General features: G+C 42.7%; 1 protein-coding gene across 7 annotated transcripts; it reads left to right on the plus strand.

Moving 5' to 3' along the window:
- The first annotated feature begins 2,298 nt into the window (after positions 1-2,298).
- Positions 2,299-22,266, plus strand: LOC116392584 (coiled-coil domain-containing protein 136-like). Of its 7 annotated transcripts, none has more exons than XM_031864212.1 (9): positions 2,299-2,395; positions 3,829-3,964; positions 10,359-10,679; positions 13,001-13,075; positions 14,047-14,349; positions 15,328-15,445; positions 16,794-17,070; positions 17,268-17,399; positions 19,108-19,934. In XM_031864212.1, the coding sequence occupies exons 2-9, from the start codon at positions 3,913-3,915 to the stop codon at positions 19,252-19,254; spliced, it is 1,425 nt and encodes a 474-aa protein (XP_031720072.1). In that variant the 5' UTR covers positions 2,299-2,395; positions 3,829-3,912; the 3' UTR covers positions 19,255-19,934. The 7 variants fall into 7 exon arrangements, 6 of the variants coding, with proteins under 6 accessions (XP_031720072.1, XP_031720080.1, XP_031720089.1 ...); XM_031864229.1 differs by lacking the exon at positions 2,299-2,395 and adding an exon at positions 20,070-20,169 and having other exon boundaries at positions 3,584-3,964; positions 19,108-19,220; XR_004213340.1 differs by lacking the exon at positions 2,299-2,395 and adding an exon at positions 20,070-20,097 and having other exon boundaries at positions 3,586-3,964; positions 19,157-19,220.
- Positions 22,267-23,268: the final 1,002 nt, after the last annotated feature.

Below are 23,268 nucleotides of genomic sequence, written 5' to 3' on the forward strand. Positions count from 1 at the left end.
CCCTAGAACATTAATATATATATATATATATATATATATCTATATGGTCATCATATAAAATACATATATATATTATAGCATATATTCCATCCAGCAAGGAGCCACAGTCTCATCCCTCAGCGGGCACAAGATCTGCAGCTGTGACGCTGCGACGTCTGTGACCAGAATTAGAACCTCCAGTAACAAATACACAGAAACCGCCGGTGGAAAATTCCAGATTTATGGCAACATTTATCACCAAGGTCTTCATATAAATCACCTCTTAAAATGCCCTAAATCAAATGCACCTTCCAATTTCCTTTAGTTGCTAGGCAACCACAGAGCGCCCCAGTGATGCTCGTAGTTAAAGGCTGGCAGCCTCGTGGTGTGAAGAGGATTGTGGGGTGAATCACTGTCTTTTATGGCTCTGAGGTTCCATTACAAGGCCAGCTGACAGTGACAATGATACACTGTCACGAGAGAGTAATTATACAGCATGTTGTTTCCTCTGGGGTATCCACTAGCAAATGATGTTAGCCTAATGCGTGTACAAGCAGCTGGACGAGCAGTCAACATTATAATCAGTGGAGCTGATTTGAGATATTAAACAACATATGGTACTTTTGCTTTGAGCAACAATAGTTAAATTTTTCTCTGTCCATCAACGTCTTTGAATTCTATTCTATTTAAGGTTTTCATGCCATATGTAATGTCGGCCACTGGTCTGTATGCGTCTGCGTTTAGGCCTCTTTTCTTTAGAGCTGTACTCTACTCAGGGCTTGATTAACCCTCTGCAGACAGCGTTATATTTCAAGTACTGCCTGTCCCAAGTTTTTCACAATTTCCTTTAAGACAAAAGACACAACAATTGGACATTTGGTGCCCTGAGGTAGATTTACTAGTAGTTTTATAGCTTTACATCATTGGTAATCCAGTATGATTGTACTATATCTGTTCTGAAGTTGTTTGCATGCTTTTTGCTGTTTTTCTTTTAATTCTTAACATCAACCTGCCCAGGGACTGCAGATGAAAATTTTGCTTTATTAAAAAAATTAACAAACAAGAGTCTGCAGCTAGTTGCTCTGTGCGGATGTTCTGATGTGCAACGATGCTGCAGAACTGAGGTGATGGGAATGTCATGTTTCGAAGGTCTTTGCTTATGAACCAAGGGAAATTGAAAGTTTGACCTGATGATGGTGCTGGAGGAAAAGTCAGGGGATCACTCATTTTATTCATCAGGCACACAAATTCAACACATAATCATATTCATGGTCCACATTTTTGTGCAAATCCATTTTAAACACTGCCATCAAATCCACAGCATTGTAAATATGTTAAAAAAACCAACTGTTGGCCCTTTGCGTGTTTGCGTCTGTGTGTGTCCATTTGACTTACGTCAATTACAGGCACACATTCCTGAGGTCTGTACTCTAGCTGTGGGCGTATGACTTGTTGAATCTGGACAAAACAAAGACCACAGTATGAGTGGAGAGATTCCCTGCGTATGACCTCACACTCTGTTGGACAGCTCCGTGTTATGAGCAAACGGCTCATCGCTTACACTCTCATGGTTGAATGGCACTTGTAGAGGGGGGGGGGGTTTGCCGTGATAAAAAATTTGACCAATTTTCACAAAGTGTAGCATCCAACAGCCACTGGAGTGACACAGGTGGATTGAAGCCAGACGTTGTCAGCTCATTATCAACACTTTGTCAGCCAACTCTCTTCACAGCTTGTTCTTCTTCCTGTGTGTGTGTGTGTGTGTGTGTGTGTGTGTGTGTGTGTGTGTGTGTGTGGAGGGGGGGTTATTGTGTGTGTTAAGGAGACTGTAGGACGACATCAAGTTGAAAGATGCCACCATGCTCAGCCTCGTTGTCTAGGGATTATAGCACCCCGAGGTAAAGCTGAGCAGAGCCACACCAAAGCAAAAAAGAAATGCTTATAAGAGGACATCAATTCCCTTTATCCATTGTTACTTGTTGTCCCTGAGCAATCACTGGCTGTTTATCACAGGTACAAACAACCACATGTCGAGACTCAGACTTTCTGCGTCCTTCTATTTCAGTTACACTAACTTCTGTTTTTTTAGTTGTTTTTTTACATTTCCTCTTTCAGGTGTCGGCTTGTTCAATGTGAGAATGTGTGTGTGTGTGTGTGTGTGTGTGTGTGTGTGTGTGTGTGTGTTTGTGTACATCTGTGTTCACTTCCTGCTCTCTGACAGTGCTGTGATAGGAATATCGTACTGGGCCAGCGAACGGTTAAGCCTGGCCCTCCTTTCCCCTCTCTCTCTCTCTCTCTCTCTCTCTACACTGGCATATTTTAAGACTGTTTCACGGCACACCTCACATTTCTGGCTCCTTACGTAGGCCTCCTGCACAGAAGTTGCCAGATGTGATAGCGGCTGAGAAAGAAAGAGGTGAGAGACAGAAAGACATGTGTGTGAAAGGATGTGATGAAAATGGAGGGTGTGTGAGTGTGTTTCAGATGCTGTTTATAGTGTAAGAGCCACTGTTCATTGGCAGTAAACAGAGAAAGAGAGTCAGCAAGGGGAGGAAATGAACAATGGACGGGAAGTGATCAGTAATCTGCAGTGCTAGCTGTCAGCCTCCATTACAACAGCCTGTCTGGACCTCATTATAGGTAAATTCATTTGGCTTAGGGGCCAAACATACAGGAGGGTTTGAGGAAGCGTGTGTGTGTGCAGGAAAACACAAATGAATGGTGAACGCTGCAGGAAGCAAAAGACAGTAGAGTTTGCATATGTTTTGGTGGTGTGATCTCTGAACTCTTTTTGGAAACCTGTTTGTTGTTTGTTGCAGAAATGCTCACAAGTCATTTTTTTAACAAGTCCAAGTCAAGTCTCAAGTCTCTTATGGTTGTAATCAGCATTCTGTCATCTGCCACAAGCCAACCGGTCTGCTTAGAACACTGCATATAAGGAATCCAATGCATGTACTGCATCCTTTGATCACTTATATGATATATGTATAGGTATATGATCACTTTAAAAAGGCTATTTACATTATACATTACATACACTATACACACAAGCCTCTCAAACCCAGAGATGCTCACAAGTCATTTTTTGCAAGTCTCAAGTCGCTGTGTGCAACTTAAGTGTCCAAGTCCCATAGTCTCATATATTCAAATCCTCGACTTTGTTTACTAGGAAGTAGTAGGCAAGCCTGTTGGAATCTGCATGATAAAATATTTATAGATTTAGCATTTGGCAGCTAAATGCATTGCCATCCAGTGGAGAGCTACTGTTTTGCCAACTCTGTCAAGCTGGAGCTCTCAAATGATTTTATAAGTTCTATGATATCAAAGGGAAACTCCAAGATTTCCATATTCAATTTCATTTCTGGACACTAGATCAAAAATAAATGATCTGTATCTTAATATGGGCCTTATTAATGTTAGTGTGATGATACAGGCATTGTATTAGTTTTAGTGGGGGGGAAGGAGGAAAGGAGGAAAGAGGCACTGAAAAATGGGAAGAGGTTGAAAGAAGTGCTAAAAAAAGAGTGTAAACCAGGCAGGTAGAGAGAGAGAGAGAGAGAGAGAGAGAGAGAGAGCGGTCTGCGAAGGGAGACGTCTGGAAAACAGCATCTTTCCCTCCACTCTGCTCCTCCCCTCTTCCCTCTCGGCATCTCTCCCACGCTCCAGAGCTCAGCCTTCAGCTCCCCGTATCCTCCCTAAATTCTCCCGAGTTCCAGCCTGTTTTTGTGAGAGTGTGCATATGTGCATTGAAGCCTGCGCGTGTGTGTGCGAGTACTTGACGCTGTGCTCAGTACTCTCTCTCTCTCTCTCTCTCTCTCTCTCTCTCTCTCTCTCTCTCCGTCCCTGCAGCTGAGGTGGGCGCGTGGAGCCTCTGACCCTCTCTCGCCCACTCCTTATCTGCCTCTCTCTCTTTGCTGCAGCTACAGGGGGGCTATGGATGGACTGCGTTTACCTCCACTCATCGAGGAGGCTTTGGACTCTACAGGTCTGTGCAGCTATTTTTATCGCTGTCTGTTTTCGATTCTTACGGATGTGTGTGTGTGTGCGCGTGTGGATGTGTGCGTGTGTTATTAGCACCGCGCTAACGGATCAAGATCAGGGGTCGATGCTTATCTCTGCTGAGGAAGAGTGTTTACTCCTGAAGTGAGGGATGAGGCTGTGAACTGAGGAGGCGGAGGAGATGGAGGGAGGTGGTCAGGTGGTAGGAAGCGGGGAGGTGGGAGCTCGTCGTCTTTATTAGGAGCTGTGGTCGAGCTGACAGACTGACTGACGACTGGGCTTTACTGTCGGCTGTGGCATCTGTGGACATTTGATGGAGGCGACATGCTGCCAGGTAATAATAGAAGGCTGGCAAGTATAGACTCAGGAAATAATGCGGTCATTAGTTAGCTGTGCTGCACATGTTATTCTGAGGATAATTGAGGATTGATGCAATGTGGAGTCATGAAGTGATGGCTGTTATTTTAGCTCAGCTTGTTTTTAAACTTTAAACTTCAGACTGCTTTCAGCTCGCACTTGAATTCTTGTGTATTATGCATATCGTTGTTGTGTGTTGGACAACCCCTGGTAAGCTGGTTATGATGTCCCTGAATGTGGCTCTGTGATTATTTGGCACAATGCATCCTCACAGAATCAGTACTGTGTAACTGGCTTCAGGGAGCAATGTGTGGAATGTTTTCTTGTGTCTGTGTGTCCTAACAAGGGAGAAGAGTGTGTTTCCTTCATGTTTTGAATGGGCGCGCAGACAGAGCTGCTCTGTGTGGGACACCGGGAGGAGGATGTTTAGTGTGGAGGGGCTCAGAGAGAACCACAGGTCAACAGCCCTTCGACCAGCCGGACAGGTTGCCTGAATCTGGCTTCCTTTTCCTGTGCTGTCCTAAAGTTGAACTCTCAATAACAAGTATTTGGCGGAGCCTCCCCCCCGCCCTGTAGACTTATTAAACCACTTTTGGTCTCAGTGGTAATTTCCTTTCTTACATTTATTATGCTGTAGCCTGCGTATTGACCATCATAACATGGATGCTGTCTCAGGAGAAAATTCTTCCTCCCTAATACTTCTTCCTGTTATCTTAACTCTGGAGACCTCTTTCCATTCATCACAGCCTGAGATGTGCTTTTAAAGCTGGAACTTCAGCGTGTAGTGATGGCGAGTGTCTGGTTTAATGTAGCGTGAATCCTCATCATAAAAAGAATAGACATACAGCAAACAAAAAAAGTGACTTTGTATCTTTTTGAATTTGTGGCTCTAAAAGGATTAAACTGCATTTATTCTGTCCTGGCTGAGGTCAGTCAGATAAACATCAGTCAGGGTTCTTCGGAAAAAGGCACTTTGCGCTAAAGAGTAGTTTTATTTGAGGCTTTTATTTTCAATGCTTTTTGAGTCCTGCTGAGAATTAATTCCACTCTGCACTGAAAAAAATGTCTCTAAAATCTCTCGCCAATTCTACCAACAGGGAATACAGATGCTCTCACACAAACACCAATAAAACACCATCAGAAGCTGATTTTACATTTGCAAGCTGTCTGTGTGTCTTCCAACCATCCGCCACCATATTGTTCCTCCCACTTGCACGAGTCGCTGGCCATATCTCTCTCCATCCTTCTCTCTGCTTTCCCACTCAATATCTCATCCCCCTCTTTCAAACGCAATCCTCTGCTCTCAGCGCCCACACACCCTCCAACGCACACACACACACACACACACACACACACACGTGCATGCGCATGCAGAGAAACACAAACCTTTGCACCTGCCAGTGCCTCAGCCCACACAGCATTTCTCTACCGTCCTCTCCTGCTTTTCTCCGGAGTTGTGCCCTCATGTTGTGGGATTCACATCAGCAGTGTTGTTATTCCCAAAGGCTGCACAAACAGGGTTTCTCTCAGCTCTCTGGAACTAATAAACAGCAAAGCAGCTGCTGTAGACAAACTTTGTAGATCTGGGAGCTGCAGAGACCTTCTGAGAAAAAAACAACAGTGTGAGATTCTAACATCAGTGTTTAATATGAACCGGCAAATGAAAACAAACATTGCATGTTTTTCCACCCTCAGGCATCCCAGTATCCCCCCCCCCCCCCAACCTCTGCACCACCTTATCCCCGTTTCCCCCCATCAGACTTTAGTGCTTTTTAAAGCAGGCTTTCAGGGCACTCTGCAGGCCCCTAGCAAAATTGAGTGTGCCACATGTTATTTTATTCTCTCTTGGTTGCATAATGGAAAAATTCCTAAAACTTTCGGGTGACTGGAGAAGGTTCACGAACTCATGCGGCTCCTTCCTGCGGGTTATTCTATGGATTTCTAAAAACTTTTCATCTCCCTACGCAGAAATGCTCGGCGCCGTCAACCTGTCATTAGGGCGCACTCTCGGTCCCTCTGCGTCTTTATCCATTTCAGATTTGGCAGCTACTCCCTCTTCGCTCTGTGATTTAAGTGATTGCGAAACCTTCCACGGAGATTGCTTTCAGGTGGGCACTGATTTGTGTGATCACATGGATCGTTCCCACACCACTTTTCATGCTTTGTTCTCTGTCGCCATTCATACCTCTGAACGGAATACGCAACAAGCACATGTTCACACAAACACATCACAGCCACACGACCACTCCTGAAAAAAAGCATCTTTTCACCGACAGTATGCAGACACTGACACAGATGTTGTGCACGCTCATCTAATGAGGCCAAATTATAGCTCATTCTACAATGTATCTCTATTCCGTTGACCCATTTTCTCTTATCTCACTTTGAAAGTGCAAACGGATTTCCATTTAAATAACAGAGCGGCTCATTAATTAAGTCAGTCCAACTCTTTGGTGCTCATGATTCCTGTTTCTTTACTTGTCGCCTCCTGCTGCTGTTGTTCCTCAGCTTTCAGGCTCAAAGTACTGAGAGAGAGAAAGAGATAACCTAGCATTAACCTCATGAGACCTCCTACCCTGCAGCCCCCTCCTCATCTCAAGCTGTTGAGCCTCACACCGTTTGAAGTCAGAAAACCTCATATGATGCTCCACCATATGGGGCTTCATGAATGGCACCTGATAAAATCACTTGGGCTGCTCTGTGGGGAAAAGCAAAAAGCGGACAGACAGATTTCCATGCTTAGTAAAAGCAACAAAACAGCTTTATCACCATGGTGACTTTCCACATGGTGAAGCCCTGGGTTGTTAGTGTGCAGAGGTCACCATGGAGATGAATTAGTGTGCTGCTTCACCTGAGTCCTTCTACGTCATTTCAAGAGGAAGTGAGCAGCTCGAGTCCCCTCGGGCACTTCATGACTCCTCCTTCTTTGCACCTCTTTTATTGTCTTCTCCTCCTTTTCCTCTTTTGCTCTTGCGCAGTCTCTCCATCTTTTCCGACTCTCCCTCCCTACATTATGTGTTGCTGAGGAGGTGTTCCAGTTGTAGAGGAAAAGCTACAACCAGTGCAGAGCTGGCTTCAAAGCCGGGGTATAGGGTGCATTATGCATGGCCTCCTACACAGCTGCCGAGATCCACGGCATATATTCAGACCCGTGTGATCCAATATGTGTATATGAACTCATCAGAAGTGGGCCCAAGAGATCATACAACCTAATGATACACGAGCCTGCATGCCACTGTATATATTCACACACACAGGTACAAGTACAAGCGCATATGCCTACATTCATATACATTTTATGATTAAATTATAAAAATGCCGCACATACACAAGCACCACCTGTCTCCCCAATCCCATTTTCAAGCTTGGTTCAGCACAAGGCAACCGTCTCATCACACCTGTCGACAGCCTCCAGCTCAGGTTTCTGTGGGCCGCCATTTCTTTTCACACTTTTCACTCTTTTCTTTTATAAACCGCAGTGTTTTATGGAGAAAGGCTTGCCTGTGGTGCCAGGTAAAAGCAGCTCTGTCCCACATACACGCCTCTGCTAGCACGCCTCTGTCTGCTAAAATCCTCACGCTGCTCCTCAATTTTGCAAAGTCCAAATTTCATTACTCCATCACTGAACACTAAATCAGAGGCAAAACAACGGGCTTTGTTTTGCCACATTGATGCTCACATTTAATCTCGGACAGCTATTCTCAGATGCTGACAAAGAACAGTCAGTCTTGCTAGTTGTCTCCTCTCTAAAGTGGCACAATGTTTGCAGTGACATCCTCAATGTGTTTTGCTGCAGTGCGATTACAAAGGAATGTGGCATGGCTAGATAAAGCCATCCTCTCCCCGGAGCCGTAACACCGCTCCTGAGATGACTCTCCTGCCCGCCCCTGCTCTTGTATGCAGGCAGCGTCCATGTCTAATGCAAGCCCTGCGTGACTAAAGACCAGCGCTGTGCCAAGCATGCGGTGGAGTGATCACAGGTGTCGCTGCAGCTGATTCTGCTGCACAATTTATTTGACATTCACTCACAAGGTGAGGTGATAAAGCTTCCTTAAGCACTGAGATGATTAACAGGCTGTTGGGAATAGCAGGCAGGCAGACCTACGGCAACACTGAACCGATAGTTGGAATGGTTTAATAGAGTTGGTGATGAATGCAGAATAATATGTTAGTAGAGGTTGAATCCTTTGCAAAGATGTCATCAAAGGAAGTTGAAGACAGCAGCAGTGCAGAAAGAGTGAAAAAAAGTGTGCAACCTAAGCACAAATGGCTTAAGCTAAAGCTGTCAGTTATCACGCCCCAAGCTAGAAATCCTGAAGGATTCGGATGTGAGTGACATTCATTAGGGGGCATTCATTTTGTCTCTTGATGGCCTTTAGTTGCCGCTGGCCATACAAGCAGCTCCGGCTCTCTCCCTGCCACATGGCTTCCTCCAGCTCTCCTTTATGACTAACTCATTACACCACCAGCATCAAAGTTCAATGACAAAATAGCCCAGTGCTCATGAAACCTCTCACACGCCTCTCAGGGGTTGCATTGTTTAAACTAACATTATTATGAGACATGAAGAAAGCGGCCTGCTGCTAATGTCATACAGATATAATAGGAAAATGGTGCAACTGCTCGGTTGTGATGGAAATAGTTACATCTAGTGAGAGGAACAACAAGGCAGAGAAATAATTACCTCCAGAGATGGAAGCATCCCCCGAGACAAGATTACACCGCTGAGCATCACTCTTAATTAGGTAGATCTTTAGTTAATACTTTACTGTGTCCCCTGCTGCACCTTCTCCTCGTCACATCTGTCCATTCTCGTCTCTCAGCAAACACCAGTCCCCTGTCCCATCCTCGCAGTGCTTTCTGAGCACAAACAGCAACTTTGAGGCACCCGGAGATCACTCAAACATGAATGCGCGATGCTACACATCAATTTATTTCTGAGATTGGACTTGACCCTGCAGGGGCTGTTATTAAGAGAGAAATGTAGGCCAGTGTGTGATGTAAGCCAAATTTCCAGGGATGAGGCAGTAACTAATGCACGAGTAACTGCACCTGAGAACAAACTAACATGGTGGATATTATCTCCTTCTACCTCTGGTCTTTCCTGCCTGGCAGCAAATTTAATCTGACTAATGGGAAAAGCTTTTTCTTCCTAGTCAAATGGGAATTTACCGTCATGATGCCCTTCCTTCCAGTTTTCTAACCTGCTCTGCATTCGTCTTCGCGGTACTAGCAAACAACAGCGGTTAGTGTCAAATCAAGTCTATTAGTATGGCTCTTCATCATATACAATGTCTCATTGGGCTTTACAGACCCACAATAACAACAGCTCAGTCCAGGCTGTCTGCAAGGACGAAGAAAACCAACACAAAAAAAGAAAAAGCAAAATGGCAGATGACCATGTAATGTGGCACAGTGTGATACCAGAGAGAGATGTGTGTTTGTCACATCTCTTACTATGAGTGGTAGCTCGGGTTATTATGGAACTGGCGGTGCATTGCTGAGTGGTGAGTCATAGTGATTGCTTCAGCATACAGGCCCACCTCCCCCCTTCTCTCACCGCATTGTGTCAGCTAACTCACTCCACCTGCTGGTCAGAAATTCAACAGAGCAATGTAAAACATATGTGAATTAACATTGTAATTAAGTGTCATCAACATGTGGTATGTATTAATGACGTCTCACTTAACAAGCACACAAGTGTCAAAACTTTGACACACGAGACATGTTTCGACATATATATTTTGAATGCGTTCTTCCCGACAAGAATGGAGTTCTTGATTCCTTTCTTTGAAAATCTCAGCTCTAATCTCATAAGAGGGCTATCAGTAGTTCTGTATATTTAAATCAGAGTGTTAAACTGAGGTACATGAGCGGAATAGATGTTGGTGTTCAAAGAACTCAGTGCCGCTTTAATCACAAGATGGTGCTGTTGATTCAAAAGAAAACGCAGTCTGTGCTGCGTTTCCCTCTCTTCACCTATCAGGCATCTCTTTCTAATACCGCTGTCATTCTGTCAACAGATGACCCGTGCGATCTGAAAGCAGAGTGCAGCCCCACCATGGACAACAACATCACAGCGAAGGAGAGAGGCGTGCTGGAGGAGAACAACGAGAAGGAGGAGATGGACCAGGAGAGAGCTCAGGAGGAGGAGGAGGAGGAAGAGAAGAAGCTGAAGGAGGAGGAAGGCGAGGGGGAGGAGAATATGAAGAACGAGCAGGAGCCGCTGACAGAGGAGCAGGAGCTGGATGAGCTGAGGGCCCAGGTGCTGGAGCTGCTGCTGGAGCTGGACGATGCCAGAGAGACCTCCAACAAACACCAGGAGGGCTTCCATGAGCTGCAAGGTGAGACTTACAGCCTTGGAAATAACTGTATACTATTTATTCATTATTTAATGCATTGAATCATTTATCTTCCCTCTATTCAACAGTCATCTGACCTGAAATCAAAATCTATGGAACCAAAGGCAAACATCTTCCACATACCCTAAATCCTGTCATCCTGGGCAAATTTGCTTTCCTTTATGAGTATTAGTCATGACAATATTTCACTCACCACCTCCGCTATGGAGATTTAAAAATAAATGTAAAAATCCCAGCTGTCGGGGCAAGGACTCCAGAACTCCAAGAACTCCAGCAACACTTATAGTATTTACATCTTATTGACCAACGCGTTTCAGCTCGTGGCCTTCGGGTCAACAATCAGATCCAGTTTTACTTTAAGCAAAACAAGATGAAAAAATATATTCGTTTTTTGCGATTGATTACACACTTGTTACAGAATTTGGCTCATTGATCTAAACGCTACCTCAAATAAGCCAAATAAGGCAACACTTGGAGATAAACATGTCACTTCTATGTCAAAATGAAACTCTGCAATCAAAACCCAACAGTCCTTTTTCCAAATGGCATTTGTGCAACAAAATGACACACATGCAACATTTGAATAACTGTCTCAAAGCAGCTACAACACACTCATGACTTTAGTGCTTTGTATACTTTTTTGATTTCATCATAAACATTCATCACAAAGATTGTTCCAGTACTCATTTGCTCACAATGAACACAAGTATATGCAGGTTTTTACAAAAACAACATAGAAAGTAAAATGACAGTACATTAATCAAAACAATATGTTCCTGTTATCTGTACAAAATAATAATAAAAGTAAAATTACAGTGCAGTGGTAAACAAAAAAAAAGTAATGTAAGGGTTGGTGGATGGTTTTGGATCCAGCCTTCTCTTGGGGTCTAACCATCCCCTCATCCACATCACAAGCAATGTCATCCCTGGTCCCTTTCTTTGTTCTTCTCCTTCTCTTCCTCCTCTTCCTCTTCCTCTTCTTCCTCCCCCATGCAAAGGTTTTGATACCTTTGCATTCACTGTGTAAGCAATTGCAAAAAACTGTAACTGAAACTGAAATGAACATAGCTACTGCATTGTACTTTAAATATAATACAGTATATAGCAATTAAAGTCCTCTAACTCTCTCTCCAACATTGTTCTCCATTGCTGTGCACACAAAGAGTGCTCAAGCTCAGATTTCTAAGTGGTCTAATTGGTTACAAGTGTTTTCTAATCTTGTGATCTGGGTGCAGGTGATTGATAATTTCTTTTTTGAACAATGTGTCAAATGTAGATAACCGTGTGTAGTTAACACACTTGTAAATTGTATATTGTGAGGACTGGAAGACCTCAATCTTAATTTTGCGATTTTGTACACACAGCCACAGAAGAAAACCCCTGTCCTCTCTATCTGGACGGCTTAACTTTCCACCGGAGACATCTCCTGTTCATCACAATCTAGTTGAGCATGTAGAAGCGTAAATGTTTATATGCGGTCACTGACACAGTTCCTCATCATGGGCGCTAAATGGAGCATCACTTCATAGCTTAGAAATGATGAGCTTAACGTTCAGGGACACCAGCAATGAGTTAGGCCTTGGGTATGGTACTGCAGTGAACTCAGTGTGTGTGTGTGTGTGTGTTTGCGTATTTATGAGTGTGTGTTTATGACTGTGTGTCACACTAAAAGACATGGCGTGGTGGGCTCAGATGTTTGTTTGGCAGCGGTAGAGGCATTCCTCAGACAACTGCGTGCATGCTGAGGGAAGCTTCCAGACTGGGTGTCCGAGACCACAACGAGAAATCTCTTTTGGTCGACCACCACTGGGAACAGTCAGCTGTTCATGCTGCTGGCAGCTGGTGGGGGGGGGGGGGGGGTGTAGGGGTCCTGAGTGTAAACGGTCAGAGAATTACGTTAGGGAGGTAAAGATCATAATTATCAATATGATGATTATTAATACAAGCTGCTAATTTTGTCTCGTTGTCATATTTTTTCTTTGTCCATTTTTTAATTATCTTTGTGAAGGTATATTGTCATGTGATCTTATTGTCGTATACATATAGGATATTTATAAAACTGATATAGTAACAAACCTATACTAATACTGATGGTCCGGCTCGTGTTGTATTGTAACACACAAAACTGCTCGTGTCATTCAGTCATGCCTCAAGGTTGAACCGCTTATCAAGTTGTCATCTTTCTATTGGCCTGCTGAACTGACATTTCCTCTTATCTCTCTATCCACTTCCCCTCCCCTCCCCTCTCCACTCTCCTCCACTTCCCCTCCCCTCCCCTCTCCACCACTTCCCCTCTCCACCAGGTCTGTTGGAGGATGAGCGTCTGGCAAGTGCCCATCAAGCTGAAGCCTTCACACGACAGATCCAGAATCTACAAGGTATCGGCGTAATAAAACGCTCCGGAGTGAAGCTCTGTTCTTTGAAATAACCCAGACAATAACTATTGCTTTTCCCCGTAAACAGAAAAAATCAATCAAACATCAGCTATTGCCTATTACATTTCTCATGTCTCTCGATAGTTAAGGTTGATGCCAATTTTGTCAACAGGACCTCCATCGTGTATGCCACTGTATGCTCTCAGATAGTGCGTTGGGATGTGACTAACTAGAAAACGTTAAATGCTTGCAATCATTTGCCTTATTGATTCGGGGGCAATTCATTTCTTGTGGCCATTTTTTTTTAAATTACATTTTACGTCAAGAAATCATTCACACAGAGACACAATTATTCCTCAGAAATGCTTATTGAGATTTGAGCCCAATCATGAGTGATCAATAAAACACACCTCAGAACCATCACAATACCAAAAGTAAGAAAAAAGAAAGAAAGGAAACAAAATCTTTACACAAAAAGAGACAATTGAATATAGAAAATGGAGGAGCTGAGCATAGTTTTTAAAGCTACAACTTTTTTTTCAGTCAGTTGGGGAACTGCCAAACTATTTCATGACGGATCTGCAATGCACAAATTATGTCCGAACTGTTTAATCAAGTAATTACTGGTTTTATTGCCATTACCCTTTATTATTGCACTTGTTGTTTCCTGAAAATACTAAGCCAACAATCTGAATCTGACCCTGAGAAAAAGGTCTGTTACCATCAGTTACATCAGCTCCTCTTTCAAACAGTACCCCCCACACACACACACACACACACACACACACATGCAAGAACACACCACCCACACACACACAAACACATGCAGGCCCACTGATGCAAGACCTCAGGTAAGATCATATAAACACACACACACACACACACACGCACGCACGCACACACGCACACCCACATTTATACACTTATACTGATACTGCAGTCTAACCCACATTGCCCTCCTCCTCTCCCCACAGCCCAGCTGCGTTCTGTGCAGGAGGAGATGGACAGCCTGGAGGAGGAGAAGGAGAGCGAGCTGGCCGAGGCCCAGGAGGAGCTGCGTGTCGCTCAGGAGGAGGTGTTCCTGCTCCAACAGGCGGCAGAGGAGGCGGGGGCAGAGAGGGAGAACGACATCGCCTCGCTGCAGGAGGAGCTGTGTCGCCGGCGGGTCGAGCTGCAGCGCCTCAGCGAGGAGACCCAGGAGTACGAGCTGGAGATCACCACGCTGAGGGCCGAGATCGGCATGAAGAGCCAGCGCAGGGAGGCCGAGAGGAGAGAGGGTGAGGGACGAGGAGTGTCGAGTAGATGGGTGTAGATGGATGCAAAGGAGAACGGATGAACTGATGTAGGCCTGTTGTTTTATTACAGTAGGTCTCTATAAAACACAAGAAGTCTTGGTGATGCACCTCATCTTCTTATCTTGTGCAAACAGCCATCATGCCCATGGCCATAGCCCATGATCCGTCTTTGTTGCTGATATTATGAAAACAAAGCACGATGCTATGGATGTTCTTATTCCATGCTCACATCAGGTTAGCATCCCACAGTCAAGCAAGTAAATCATTCGTGAGGTTTAATAAATATTACAAATTACAAATGTGGTCGCTGAGTGCTGCAAGGGGAGTGGTGTGTGTGTGTGTGTGTGTGTGTGTGTGTGTGTGCGTGTACAGATGTGTGTGTGAGGATACCATGGACATGAAGTCATGAGGGGGAGGGATACGCACTTCTAACACATGACATCATCGCTGGGTTCCACAGCTGAGCCTTGGGTGGGACTGAGGGAGGGGAGTTGATATTATATAATTGTCAGGCTCTTTCATCACATCAACCAAAATGTATTTCATATGCAAGTACAATCTGACTCACAGTTGGCATTTATTTTAAAGGAATAGTTTGACATTTTGACCAAGACCAGTAACATCCTGGAGTCTAGCAGCTGGTCCCAGCCAAGAAGTATTTAAAACCTGCATAACACGGCAAATAGTCTTTTTCAATACTATTAAAAAGATATTATATTTTGATCAGTGAGCGTTACAGCCCGGCTAGCTGTTTACCCCCGTTTCCAGTCTTTATGTTAAGCTAAACTAACCAGCTGCTGGTGTCAAGCTTCTCATCTAATTCTCGTCAAGAAAGCGCAAACACAAGCTATTCCTTAAATACATTCCATACGTGTAGTAATGATGTTAAAGCCTCAGTCAGTGACATTAAAGATGAGCTCAACTGACCTCCTCCATCTCTGACCTTCCTTGTTCTGTCAGGTGACGTGGACCTGCTGAAGGAGGAGTGCCGTACGCTGAAGGAGGAGTGTCAGACCCTGAAGGAGGACAACAGACGCCTCACTGAGAGGCTGCAGCTGCTGCAGAGACAGAGGACATGGTGAGAGGTCAATGGCTGTTCACTCGTCAGCTGTGCTTACTGGTTGAGCTGGAGGGGATACCCTCTGGAATACTACACTACCCACAGGCGTTCACGTCATGTCTCATTTAGAAAAGACTGCCAGGCCACCTGTTTAATCACTTACCAACATCATGCCAGGGATTACACATAAATGTATTCGTTGATAAGTAGATTGACAGAGAATTAATCAACGACAATTTTGAGATTGAAAGTTCATTCTTGACGTTTAAAAAACGTTAAGCCGTTAAAACCCACTTAGGCAGTCCTCGTTCACCAGTGTTTATATATTTGGGATTTGTTCTTATGTAAGAACACACACAGGCTAAAGAACACACTTACGCACATTTGAGTACTGATATGTTTGTACATAAAATGTTTGTACTGTGTTTTCATCAACTCTACAGTTTCTGTAGATATGTTTCTTTGGATCTTTTTCAAGAACAAATATAAAAGAAACATATTCAAGATATTGATGATTGATCTGCACACAGGATCTATTTAGTAGATGTTATGTTATTTTCTTCCTCAGCAGACAGGGTGTACTCCATCTGCTGAGGAAGATCTTGTGTTACATCGAACGCAAAAGCCAACTTTATTTATAGCACTGTTCTAAACAGAAGTTACGCAGTGCTTGACAGGAAGAAGAGAAGGGAAACGGGGAGTCAGAAGAAACAGAGCAGACAATACGTACAAAACGGAGAAATAACTTACAAAGTATAACATCAAGAAAAACAGCTGAGAAGTCCCAACTGCATAAGCACGATGGCCATAACAGTTACTGGACCATGTGGTGGGACAACAATTTAAAATGATGATAAATCACATCTAATTAATCAAGCTATAAATACCAAACGTTGTTACATAGTTCCATGCTTTTCTCTATTTTGAATTTAATTTAAAAAAGAGAGCTTTGGACTGTTGGTCAGACAAAACAAGCAATTATACTGTGATGGGCCTTTTCATTGTTTTCTGACATTTTATAGACTAAACAATTAACTGATAATAAAAAAACGAATCATTTTATTAACTCGAAATGAAAGTAATCTTCTTGTCCTTTTACAAGGAGGGCTAGATACATTTGGCGGCATGTCTGTAACAGAAACACACAAATAATGGAAAAACTGTGTCTTCATCAGTTATCAGACTAAATGTACACCATGAGTAAATCTCTGCATGCATCAAGCTCTCTGGTTATCTCATCAAATGGCATAGCAACCACATTCAGCCTTTGATCATGGAGATGATCAGCCCATTTCTGAGCTTTCAGCTATTTCAGCTGAAACAGAGAGTTAATGCTGTATTCTTCACCATCACTCCTTTCGTCCAGCTCCAGTGTCTACCTGTCACTGAAAGAGGAAGACGTAGAGGAGGGCACAGAGGGGAAGGAGATGGCGACTGGCTCAGATGAGGTCATGACAGAGAGCTACATGACCATGGCCAAGTCTGGGAACTGTCGCCTGGTGGACGCCTCCATCCAGAAGAATATTTCATTTGATGGGAAGCCCGTAACACCAAGCGGCTGGAACGGAGGCATCGGGGAGATTTTCTCCCTGAGGGAGCAGCTCAAACAGGCTGAGGAGAAGGCCTCACAGGTGCAGAGAGAGGTTCGACGCATAATAGTGTCTTAGTAATGCATTGTTATTTGATGAGAAATATGAATAAAGCATGGGCAGATTTTGCTCAACCATTATTAGCACATGGATTTCAATCGAATACACTAAAACTTGTTTCAATAAATGCTGTCTGTCCGTCCACTGCTGTAAAAAAAAAAAGACTGAATGTGACCTCTTGTGTCCTCCAGTGTAACGGTCTGAAGGTGGAGCTGCAGGAGCTGCAGGTACTGTATGACAGCAGTCAGAGGGAGAGAGCAGAGCTGGAGGAGGAGCTGCAGCGCTGCAAGGCAGAGCTGGAGAAGCTATCAGGGGGGGCTCAGGTGAGGGACAGACATGAATAATACAGTAATATACAGTTGGTTTCAGAAGAAGGGAAACTGATGTGATTAATGTAGGTTTGTGCGGTTTGCTTTGCATTCCTAACTTTAGATTCCAAAAGCATCTTTAGAGCAGGCTGTCTCTTAATTCTTTGATTTCAAAATTAATGTGAACTTGTCCTAGAAGTGGTTTTGAGAATTCCCGGCTATAATTGTCGCAATATAATGGTTAAAGGCACTTTTTCTTTGCACCCACACTGTCAACTAACACATAACACGCCTCACATCACACGTACTGTATCCTGTGTCTGTTGAGCCCACTTTCTCTGTGTCTCATACTGTAGCAATATATGTTTGGATATGAACTGACCTGGCCTGTCAGCCCATATCTATTGTGTGCTTTGGGCTGGGAAACCTTCCCTCCCACTGTTTCTGTGTTCTAACTTCTCCGTGACAGCAATTCTTTTTATACTGTTGTTGGACTAAAACACAAAATCTGCTAAAAAAATATTCAGGCATTCAAGCCAAGAATTCCTATTGCTCTTGTTCTATAGAGAAAAAGTACTGAAAGGACCTTTGCTTATTTAGATGTTGTGATGTGTATTCTCTACCTTAAGGCTACCTTCTGTTCATTTCTATAAGGTGCTGTGTGAATGTCAACTTGTAGTAAATGAAACATGTCTAAAATAACTAATTGAAACAATTACTTAAGTCACAGTAACACTACTGTTGCATGATAAATGTTTGAAAGCGTGGATAGTTTTGATGTGTTTTTAAGTTCTCACGGGAAAATCCAAAACTCTTAACGCAAGAAGCTGCAGTACCAAATTAATTTTCCTTTAATGTCGTTGTCCTTTGGGTTTGGCTTTTCGACAACACAGTTTGCGAACGCAGCACAGTTTGACGCTTGAATGCACCAACCCGAGGACAATCTGTGGATTCAACTGCATTTCCACACAAAGACAGACTCAGTATTCTGCAAGTTGATTTTCACACAGTCCTAAAAGGAATGAACACCAATGGCTACCTGTAAGGAAAGAAAATATGCATTCAGACATCTTGAAAAAACAAAACAAAAAGACAAATCTATTGGTTGGAAGCCATGCAAAGCTCTGTACTGTAATATGGTCCTTGTATTGTAGTTAGCAACAAACAGGACTAAACCTCTGTGTTTTGTCTGCAACAGCTGTGATGAGATGTCTCTGCGTTGTGTCAAACTGTCTACCCGTGCCTGTCTCTGATGCTGTCCTTGTGCTCTGAATGTCCATGACCTCTCAGCTTGTGCGATAACAATTTTAGCAAAACATCAAAAAACAAACTACGTGGATAGAGAGACAAAAAATACCACCATATGCAAGTCACAACAATCATGTCTTTCTTTGTTTGTCACCATAACATCACACGCAGCCTAAAAATGCCACACAGGACTGCTCACACATACTCAAGTTGAGTTGATGTGTATGTCACCTTAAAGTTATGCTTTGTTTATTTAACAGGAAATGTAAATCACTCCATCACAACCTTTCTCCTTATTTCACAGCCATAGACCATGTCACACTTTTAATTTAGCGATGTGTAGTGGTGGTCCATTTGTGCTGTTGTCACAACCTTTTTTCTATCTGTGTTTTTATTATTTGGATACTTTAATCCACCCATTCATTCATTCCCTTCATTCCCATGGTCCTTGTGTTTGTTTTTATTCCCTCCTCAGAGATTCATCCATCCGTCTGAGCACCCTGTTCTCTCCATCCCCTTCATAGGAATGATTGTAATATTGGCTGTGGTCTGGTGCTGGTTGTCGGAGTTGGCGTCCCAGAGGGCAAGGTATGGGAGGAGCTTATCTCTATCTGATGCATAATGCTACATATTTAAACACTGATTAAAGAGTCAGTTCACCTAAACGACATGAAAACAAAGTTTCTGGCATCCCATTTCTAGCGATGCAGATAGTTTTGGTTTTATTTGCTCAGGTTTTCAGATGACTGTTTGTGAGAATTCTGTCTAACCCCGATCGATACAAGAAACTATCAAACGTTTTCATGGGAGCCAGAGAATGAATTCTGTGAATTGTCCAGAGGTGATCAGGACACTGTTTCTGAAAAGAGGTGTTGCTGGATTTAAAAAAAAAAAATGAATCTCTGTTGTATTTGGGTGGAGGCAGAAATATGTCACAACTTGGTTATGGCATCTGCATGGCTCAATACTGCAAGATGTTAGTAAGAAATATATATATGTGTTATTTGAGTAAACTGACCTTTCATATAAATTATTGATTAAGATCCACTTACAGTGGTGGATGTTATGGGATGGTCTAAACTGCAGAATGCCAGATAAGATCTTCGGTGAATGAAGGTAGATAATGACGTTAAACATTTACAGAAGGTGGACGTGGGACGGGTGGGCAGTTTGGCAAATTAGAGCAAAATATTTCCTTTTTATGGAACTGAATAAGTCATTTACAAGAATAGTTCAACATTTTGGTAAGTGCCTTCTTGCCAATAGTTAGATGAGAAGATTGAATTCATGGTAAAAAATCTTCTCATCTAACTCTCTGTAAGGAAGCGAATAAAATCATTTTCCTAAAATGTCAAACTATTCCTTTAAAAGCCCAGTACTAGCTGATGGATAGCCTGCACTGGCTCTTAACACTACTTTTTTCCTGTCTCCCCTCAGGGGAGTGAGGTAGGTTGGAACTCCATTTTGACTATCACTGCAGCCACAGCAGTGCTAGTAATGATGACGAGCTTGTTGAGAGCTCTCGTCCGATGTTGATTGGATGGGCAACAACTGCACAGGGACAGAGGTCTGCTTCAGACTCGCCCTCGCTCTTCTCCTGCCATGTCTACAGACTCAACTGTAATTCTCTAAATGTGCTAGAGCTGACAGCTGTGTAGTAGAAAATGTATGGGATGTCATGTCGCCAAATGAGAAGGTACTACCTGCACCGAGAACGACTGCGCTCAGTCTCATGCGAGATTGAAGATGATGATGAGCTGACCTGCAGAGAGCCCACATGAGGACTGATCTCACTCCACTAAATGTATGCTAGTGCTGTGTCACTCCTCCTCTGTGTCTGTGAATTTCATTTTTCTCTCTTTTAGCAAACAATGTGATAAAAAAATAGAATTAAGATTTTGATTGTTAATGTGCACCTAATGGTTTTCCATTAATTTAACCTTTATTTATTTATTTGTTTGTTTAAGTATTGTTCATAGTTGTCTCTGATAATATTGACAAACATGGAGTCTGGACATGTAATGCACTGAAATGTACACATGCCGTTTAAATGTAATTGTTAAGTTATGCTAAGTTGACTATTAATTACTTGTTGCTTTCCCCCCCCAAATACTGAATGCAATAAATTCGACATTCTGCAAAACTGGATTTCTAAGCCTAGCTTAAAAGGCTTATGTTCAAATCTTGGTTGGTGAAGCCAGCTCTTCTTCACAGTGTGCAGGCTCTGTCACTTCCGCTTGCCTTACAATTAATTGTCTTGTGGACCACGATGCCAGAAAGTCTGTGGAGTGTTTCTGATTCATCTTACCTGCCCACAGCTCACTTTGAAATTCTGAAATCTTACACCCACAGCGACGTTGTTACACACACATTACGGTTTGCTGAAGTTTTCTTACAGCAGATATCTCAGCAACTTTGGGAGCCAATTGCAGAACGATCAAACTATATGAATATGTTTAATGTCTAACATTTCAATGTGCAGAAATAAGCTTTTGTTCCTCTCCAGCAGGATTTGAACGGCTAGCATCGTAGTATTGTTGTTTAGATTCATGAGGATCGCAGGTTGTTCCAGGTACTCAAGTGTGAGAATGTTGACAGCCGGTGTTTCCTTGTTTACCGACGACACGCTTTATGTAACAAACTGCAGCTCTGATAAACACCGGTGGACATGCGGTCACACTTAGATTGAAACACTGATGCGTCTGAAGTAAAACATCAGGGTGTAGTAGTTGTGAAGGCATTTTAGAAATTGATATGGTTCCAAAATATGTAAAAAGGAAGGTGTCAGAAAAAGTTTTAGCATTAATTACAAAAAAATATAAATGTATATGTGGAAGGATTAATGTTTACATTTGTGAAACGTTTTTTTTGTTTTGTGAAAATATTTTAGAACTGAAAAAAAGCATGTTAGAAAAACATATAGAAGCACAATATATCATATACGTTGATTATCTTACTTTGTATTTCATGTAAATATTGATGACATAGAGTACTGTGGGAGAGATGTTTCTTAATCCATTTGTACTAGCTTTGTAGAAAGTTTATTCTATTTTGAAAGAGCATCGTATATTTGATAGCCAAATGATACGCTGTGTAAATGTTTATTTATGGTGACGTTACTCAGAAGAACAGCTAGCATTGCTAATCATTTTCAGTACCTCTCCGTTCGAAGGTGGTGTAGTCATTGCATGCGTTTAGATTGCATTTGACCTTAGTTGCTATGAGCAATATGACTCGTTAATTTCAGAAATTTTCTGAAACATTTGTCATTAAGCAGAACCTCGATAATCAATGCCTGACCTGTTATGTCTGCATATGAAAACATACTATGGAAATGATCTGCCGCTGGACTGCCAATGTTGTCACTGTCTATTTACATAATGATCAGTTTGCAATATAAATTAGATTCCCATTGACTGCAATGGTACATATGACTCGTCTGAGTTTAATTATTTTTCCTTTTTTCAGGACTATCAATGTCATCATAGATTAACAAGCTTCTATACTGCTTAGTGTTTCTCAGCTTCTTGTTGCTTGTTTGATTGTTTTCAATACAGTGGTGGCTATTTTGTTACCTGGAGGTCTATTTTGTACTGCAAATGACAAATGAGAAAATAAATATATCTACCCCAAATGATGTCTGAGAGCTTTCTTTTCTTGGAAGGTGACCTCGGTGTCAGTCACAGGGTTTAAAGTGTCGCGGAGTCCCATTCATGAAATCACCAGCAGTCGACCTGAGCGAGAACCGCCTCTGCTGGGATTACATTACACGGGTTGTATGGATATTAATAACTATCACTCTAGAGGCGTGACATAGGCTCACAGATTCCTTACAGATGGCAGTAACTGGTGTGTCGACGTTGTTGATGAGGCCCATAAACTACACTCATTACTCGGTTGCCACGACTCATGGCTCTCTATAAGTTCAAGTGTGTCTAATTATCTAAAAGTAGCGTGGATGAGCAGGCCTGGTCACGGGTTGGTACAGTTAGCTTAGCCCTCGCTGAGCAACCTTCTGTCACTTGAGGTTTCATTTAAATTAGTTTCCGGAGTCTGCACATATTCCCAACAGATTCTGACTCAAGTTTCTGTCTCATTCTGTGTCAGAGTTGTGGCTAATGAAAAATTGAAAAGTGCCTTAACGGTCGAAATGTCAGATCCAGATCACCAGTGGGACGTAATCAAGTGGGCCTTGGCCCCGGGCCTATCTGTCCAGCAAATTAGCCCCAAATCCCTTTTAAAATATTTAATATATTCACCTGACAGACTAACAGGGAAAAGCTAATTAAAAAAGGTGGAATGCTGACTGTGAGAGCAGCCATTGGCAGTCTCAGGGGATATAATGTCAAGTGAACAGTGCCCAGGTCAACAGTAGCTCTGTGACTGGGTTTTTGGTTTAGTTCACACATACTTTATACTTCCTATCAAAGGTGGAATTATATTGTAATATTATTATGAGACAAGTATACTAAAGTATTCAAAATAACATTGTAAAACGTGTGTTTAGCACATTGAGTCAAAGGTGTTTTTGTTTTGTTTGTGTAAATAAAAGAATAATCGTTTCACTTTTGGTGCAACTAAACGTTTCTAGCGTTCATTTACACACAGTGGTGTTTACTCAAATACTGTATTCAAG

This window comes from Anarrhichthys ocellatus, unplaced genomic scaffold (assembly GCF_004355925.1).
Source record: "Anarrhichthys ocellatus isolate YVR2014 unplaced genomic scaffold, GSC_Weel_1.0 scaffold2, whole genome shotgun sequence".
Lineage (NCBI taxonomy): Eukaryota > Metazoa > Chordata > Actinopteri > Perciformes > Anarhichadidae > Anarrhichthys > Anarrhichthys ocellatus.

Bases quoted from the DNA above. Each gene is read 5' to 3' on its own strand.
- LOC116392584 (XM_031864212.1), top strand. From the start codon at position 3,913: ATGGATGGACTGCGTTTACCTCCACTCATCGAGGAGGCTTTGGACTCT. The intron at 10,680-13,000 runs GTGAGACTTACA...CCTCTCCACCAG, and splicing joins GGGCTTCCATGAGCTGCAAG to GTCTGTTGGAGGATGAGCGT. The intron at 13,076-14,046 runs GTATCGGCGTAA...CTCTCCCCACAG, and splicing joins ACAGATCCAGAATCTACAAG to CCCAGCTGCGTTCTGTGCAG.